Source organism: Ipomoea nil, unplaced genomic scaffold, assembly GCF_001879475.1.
Source record: "Ipomoea nil cultivar Tokyo-kokei standard unplaced genomic scaffold, Asagao_1.1 scaffold1317, whole genome shotgun sequence".
Lineage (NCBI taxonomy): Eukaryota > Viridiplantae > Streptophyta > Magnoliopsida > Solanales > Convolvulaceae > Ipomoea > Ipomoea nil.
This window is the reverse complement of record NW_017617745.1, coordinates 5,393,677-5,400,315: the sequence shown is the minus strand read 5'-3', so window position 1 is coordinate 5,400,315 and position 6,639 is coordinate 5,393,677. Positions and strand designations below refer to the sequence as shown.

Below are 6,639 nucleotides of genomic sequence, written 5' to 3'. Positions count from 1 at the left end.
ACTCTAGTTTATAAGAAGACAGAGGAGGTGATGTGTATATATAATTATATATAATAAAATTTTCATATATTGTTAGGATATACGATTATTGATTAAGTTACTGCAGAGCTTACGAAAGAATTTTACATATTAAAAATCTCAAGTTACTCCCTTGGTGAATTTGTCATAAAAATAACTGAGAAATTTGATATCTTCTTGTATTTCAAAAGTTATGTTCTGATTACCATTATGTTTAGTAAGGGAAATCAGAAACTTTGATGGTGTGTTTTAAGTGCTTGAAGACAATGATCAAGTGTTCTCTCGTAGAGCCGTCGAAACGGTCTCGCGGGGCGAGATGGGCCAAAACACACCAAAGCCCGTCCCCTAGCGGGGCAAGCTAAAAAGCCCGCCTGTTAGCGCGCTTGGAATGTGGCCGGTCCGGCCCGCCATGCCAAAGCCCGCTAGCAGGGCAGCCTAGCCCGCCAGCCAATATTTTTTTGTAATTAGAAAAGATTTGCTATACTGTAGGCTTGTAGTTACACTACTGTGTAACTGTTTTAATTTTAAAAAAATGACATGCAAACTAACAACATGTATTAAATACTAAATATTAATACAAATTCAAATCACTAACAACTAAAAGAAATTATCCAAACTTTCAAGTTTCTATTCTACATTAAGAATTAAATAAAATAGTTTTGTAAATACTAAACTTCTAAAACTCATAATTCATCAACCATTATATCATTCATATCATGGTCTTCTTCTTCTTGATCTCTATCATCATTGATTTGGAAAATTGAGAATTGCAAAGCCTACTGCATATTTTTTTTAATATAGATTAGCAGGCCGCGGGCTAAACCCGCGGACCGCCTGACCCACCCCGCTTGGGCCCGTGACCCAGGCGGGGCGGGCTAAAAAGCCTGCTTCCTGGCGGGTGAAATAATCAAGAACCCGCCCCCTACCTACGGCGGGACGGGACGGGTCGACCCGGCGGGTAAAACCCCTTTTTGACGGCTCTATTCTCTTGTTTGTACTCAGTCACATGTTTCTTATACGAGACTTAGGTTACTAACAAGTCATACGAATATTATTGAATTGCTTTGAAATTGAAGAACCTTGAAATAGAATGCTAAGAAGTTGAAAATAAATTAAATAATGTTGCAAAATTAGTTTTCAATATAAGAAAGTGAAAAAATGTGATTTTCCTACTTTGCCCCTAAAATTTTAAATATTTTTAATTTTTTCGTCAGTTTTAACGGTTAGGGACCAAATGCGCCACTTCGCTCATAACTGAGGGACTAAAAATAGATACGATCATAACTCAGGGATTGAGTCGTCACTACCATTATAACTCAGGGACCAAACTCGCCATTTTCCAATAATAATAATAATAATAATAATAATAATAATAAGTAAATCCAAGTCCCTTGATGCATGATCCACCATTCAGTTCCTATTCTCACTGGTATATCCCTTAAATTTTTTATTTGGTTTCTCTATAGCTTGTTCTCTACTTTGTACTTTTGTTGTTTTTCGCAATTGTTCTTTACCTCACAATTATATCTAACTTGAGTTATATTTATAATATTCAATATTTTCCTTAGTTTCCTATTTCTATAAATTTAATGTGCTTTACCATCATTCTAATTTTGAATTCCAGTCCATTGAAATTATTTTCTAATACTGGAATATATTTCGAGTGCATTGAAAAATAATAATCCAGTGCACTAGCAATGACAGATTGTGTCTAAAAATTAACTATATAGTAATTGATACTTGTTTTTCTAATATCTACCATACAAATAGATGATTATTCATCTTGTCAATAAAAATATTCCAACTGAACCAACTGAAGAGTCGGTTGTGCAAAAAAGTTACTATGCTTTGTGTTGGTACCGTTGGTAGAAAACACAAATAATAATAAAAAATAAGATTATTATTTTTCTGGAATGAATAGGGAAGGAAAGATGGAGAAAAAATGGCTAGTGTTTGGTGTTGAGTTTTTGCAAGAGTCAAGTGAGTACTCTTTCCTTAAAACCTTATTTGCCACCTCCCAAAGATGCTAGGAGCGTTGTGGCCTAGGCTTCCCAGGATAAAACTTGCTATGATTCAATGTTTGAGCATTCAAACAAAGAATCCGGCGAGCAAGACAATGACTATAAACACAATATAGCTAAAGAAGGAGTAGAAGCAGAGAGGTTTTGAGGCAAAAAGAAGAACTTTCGTGTTCTATTACTTTGTATATTCAACTCCACTGCCTCTACCCTCTTTATATAGGGTTGAAGGAGCCAATAGCCTATATTATGGCAATTAAAAATGACATTAAAGCTGCCTTCCAACAGCTATAACAGCAGCCCACTACTTGGGAATTGAATTCAGAATTCAAAATTAGAGTTAATAGGATATTAATTCCGTAACAGATGAATTCAATCCCCATAACAGTCAGAACTTTCAGGTTCCAGACCGTTGGCGTAACTTTACCCAGTTTCGGCCTGTTCAGGACATTTCGGCCACAAGGCCGAAAGTACTGGACATGTTTCGACCGTATATGGCCGAAACTTGCTGCTGCTGGGAGCCGAAACTACAAGTGGCATGTTTGGAAAATGATACCGAAGTTTGGCCGAAACTTGCTGCTGCTGGGAGACGAAACTACAAGTGGCATGTTTGGAAAATGATACCGAAGTTTGGCATAACTTAGCCCGCAAGGCAAGTCAATTTCCGGACGACATTCGTGCCCGCGCACACGAGCTCGGGCTTGAATCAAGCCTCTCGATCTCGTTTCTAGTTGGAATTTGATTTGCACCACCACACCCCCCCCCCCCCCCCCTGCGCGAGAGAGCCTCTATGCTATACAATTCTACAAGCTTCAAAAGAGCTCTTGTATATAAGAGGGGAAAATCTTCATTCCAAAGCAACGTGGGACAAAAGAACACTTTTTCCCTTCATTTTCCAACTAAAATGTGTCTACTTTGAGAATCAATATCTCATTCACCCATTATCCGTTTTGAGCGTACAATATATCGTTCTCTTCGTCCACTACGAAGAATCCGAATCCACTTTGACCCGACCCAAATCGGAAGTGGATCCCACTGATAATTGTACCACAAAATAGCAACTTAACATGCCATTTTATGCCATTTTAAGCTATTTTTTCCAACACTTTGATAATTAGTATTTAGTATTGTGTTTGGATTTGATTGCTATTTTGTTATATAATGTTTAGAGTTTGGATTTGGATTATGTGATTATGTATTATTTGACAGCATGTTCGAAAAATTAAGAAATTTGAAATTTGAGAATCTTAAATCTGAATCAAATACCAAACCAAATTAAATTCAAACCAAACTCTAATGTTAAATCGAATAGTTTAATTTTTTTAAAATCAAAAAATCAAAACAAAAATCGAAACCAAAACTCAATAAAAACAAAACCAAAACCCAAAACGCCCACCCTTTTAACCATTATTTTCTTTAATATAGCGAAGCACGTATGCACCAAAAAGATTTGCAAAACCAGAAAACAAAAGAGAACATTTCAAAAATGGAGGTCGCCGCCGACGCAAAATGCGCGACTTCTCCGAGCACCGCTGCGGCAGCGGTAGACGGCGGCCTGGTTATATCAGCCACCGATGTAATCCATTCCTTTCTCGCCGCATCTACCCAGGACGCTAACCTATCTCAGGACTTGAGAGACCTCGCCGCCTCACTCTCTCAGCGAGCCTCCGTGCCCTACAGAGCTCTGCGCTCCATCTGGATTGGATCGAACCCGTCGAGAAGACCTCAACTCGTTTCCCTTCTGTGCGGATCCGGATTCGCGTTCTCAAGCCCTAAGCCCAGAGAGAAGAGCGAGGAATTGAAGGCTCGCCTAAGGAAACTGGCGGAGGCATCCGAGAGGAAAGCCTATGAGGAATTGGTGAAGGACATAACCCCCAAGAAGAAAGTTGAAGAGCCTTTCTCTTCTTACAAGGATCAATTAGGCTTTGGTGAGCTCCGACGACCTCTTTCCCTCTATCTATCTATCTAAAGTATGGAATCTGATACAATATGGAATTTTAGCTCTCATCTATATAGTATTTTATTGGTAAATTGTGTATGCTTATCCATAATGCAAAATTTGATCATAAAGATGTGAAATTATCTCAGTGCTGTCGGTATGCTTTCTGACTTGAGATAGTGACATGTTGATTGTGGTGAATCCTTGTTGAGGTTCATTCAACTTTAGATAGGTAATGTTAAGCCATTCATCTGTTGATTGAGTGTGTGAAAAGACTTAGAAGTAGGAAGATGCAGTCTTGGATTGATTTAGTCTGGAAATTGGATACTAGAGAAAAAAAAAGTGAGCTCTTTGTGTTTTACAGTCATCTTTTTTATTCTTAAGTTTGAATTTCATTTTGGGAAGGTTCTAGGACTGAAGAAAGTAGTTCAATACTTCAATCAACAATGTTGTGAAAGAACTCAACATTTTCATTTTTGCATTTGCCATTTATTTATTGGATGGTGACCGAAAATCATGCAAAAGCATTTAAATTTTAGGAGTTCATTATGGGTACATATTTATTAACTCATGGAGGATATGATTATTTAGATCAGAATAAATGAGAGGCATTGGGCTCTAAACAATTCTACGGCATACCTTTTAATATAAGTGTCCTGTGAGAAACTCCATGCCACTCTAATTTTTGAATTCATGCGTGTTTATAACCTTTCACTAGATAACCGATACCCTCCGTCTACTGTTGCTACTGTCACAAGTTTTATTTCATTCATATAGAGCATACAGTAGCTTCAAGTGTAAGCTTTGTTGTTAAAGTATAGATCATTACCCCTAACCATTGGATTTTCAAACTCCTAGTACCAAGACTCATTACTTTCTATACATTAACTTCAGCAACACACCAAATTATACCTAAAGTGGCAAAAGAAACATTAGGGTTCCCTGCATTTTTTACTTTATGATCTTTCTTGTGCTAAGCCCTATCTTTTCATTTGGCTCCCATGTCAGGAGTCGGATCCCATGGTTTAACTAGACCAATACATACTTTCCAGCTTCAGAACTGAATTTCCTTGTAGCTTGGTACGTCTAGGAGTAGAGAACTGGTTGCAATCCCTTCTTGAATGACTCGGTTTGGTGCATTTGAGATGGGAAAGGAATCGAAGAAAGTGGCCAGGATACTGCTTTACTTTATTTTTTATCACATAGTATTTGCACGTATCTACTTCACTTGAAGATGTTGATCTTTGAGAAACTGCGGAATTAAGGATCTATCCCTTGGGGTTAGGTTTCATGGATGGAACAAAATCCTTTTTAATGGACATTCAAAGATCAGAACAATGCTTTAGTTATTTACTTACTTTTAAATTCTGTGAGCATGTGTCTTGCTATGTGGTTTAAATTTATGCCCCCTTTCAGGATCAGCTTAATCAATTTAATTTTTTAACTGCTATCTGGTTTGTTGGCAGGCATGCACGTTGTTCTTATAATGTTCACTGGCTTTTTGGTTGGATATGCTGCATTCAAGGCTTTATTTAGTCACAGTCCTGCAATGGTAACTTGAATGACTATCTTTATATTTATTGACAGTCACAGGATGAATTTTGGAGCAGACCACCACTTCTGCCTAGAGTTTGCACATCATAGCTTTTTACTTAATTCTTATTTGGTTTAATTGACATCACTGCTATTCCATTTTCAGAGTGCTGCTGGTGGCATCCTTGGACTGGTTGTTGGCATGCTTGTAGAAACACTTCTTTTCATTGTTAGAACTACTAGTTTAGATCGAAGATCCACTTCTTTTGTTTCTAAGGCAAAAAAGAATCAGTAAACTTCACCGTAAGAGGTTGGTTCTTTCTACTTTTTTGCTCTAGTATTTGGAGCACTTGTTATTTTCTGTACTGTAAAATATGGTTACATGTTTGTTAATAATGATAGATTCAACTTATTAGCCATAACCTATGAGGCCTCCTCTTGAAAAGAGGTTATGATTTGCAAAGTTTATTTGGTATTTACAGAGTGAAACATCTTTAATCATGAGGAAAGAACCCCTCATCTTGTCTCATAATAAGAAGAAAGGATTTTAATTGTTGATGCTACTCACTAGTTCTTAAATTTTAAATTAAGCTGTGGTTAAAAACGGTTCAAGTACAAAGTTATTTAACCTTGCCTGCATTTAAATCACGTAGCTAATGAATCTTTGGCTGTGGCATACACGGGAAATAGAATGTTTGAATCTAAATTATTTTTTAAATTTCAACATATGAATTTTAATTCTTTATCTATTTTAGCTTCAAGTATGTTTTACTGCTCGACATCGGGAACCATTATCTTACAAAGGACTTGTACATTTCTAAAGGGATTGGATTTTGTTGCACTGTTATTTGATGTTTGTTTTGGGGGGAAAGGGATGGATGACTGATTGACTGTTGCAATGAATAGTATAATCTTATGTTTACATACTTCTCTCAATTATTAAATGGTTTATAATTGAACTATCTGAGTAGGCAATGTTAAAAATTAAAACTAGGGCTGCCCAGTGCTTTTGCAGTATTAACAGGAACTTAATGGTTCTACTGTAGGGCTTAGTTGGTTCTTGAGTGGTAGATTGTAGATAAAGACATAAGATTGAGCCCTACAACTGTAGAGTGGGAGTGGGTACGGGTA

The 6,639-nt window shown here is 37.0% G+C and overlaps 1 protein-coding gene across 2 annotated transcripts; it reads left to right on the top strand.

Moving 5' to 3' along the window:
* Positions 1–3,466: 3,466 nt before the first annotated feature.
* LOC109185411 lies at positions 3,467–6,287 on the top strand. 2 transcript variants are annotated; one of them, XM_019335436.1, is made up of 4 exons: positions 3,467–3,964; positions 5,442–5,527; positions 5,675–5,818; positions 5,911–6,287. In XM_019335436.1, the coding sequence occupies exons 1-3, from the start codon at positions 3,472–3,474 to the stop codon at positions 5,801–5,803; spliced, it is 708 nt and encodes a 235-aa protein (XP_019190981.1). In that variant the 5' UTR covers positions 3,467–3,471; the 3' UTR covers positions 5,804–5,818; positions 5,911–6,287. The 2 variants fall into 2 exon arrangements, with proteins under 2 accessions (XP_019190981.1, XP_019190980.1); XM_019335435.1 differs by having other exon boundaries at positions 3,468–3,964; positions 5,675–6,071.
* Positions 6,288–6,639: the final 352 nt, after the last annotated feature.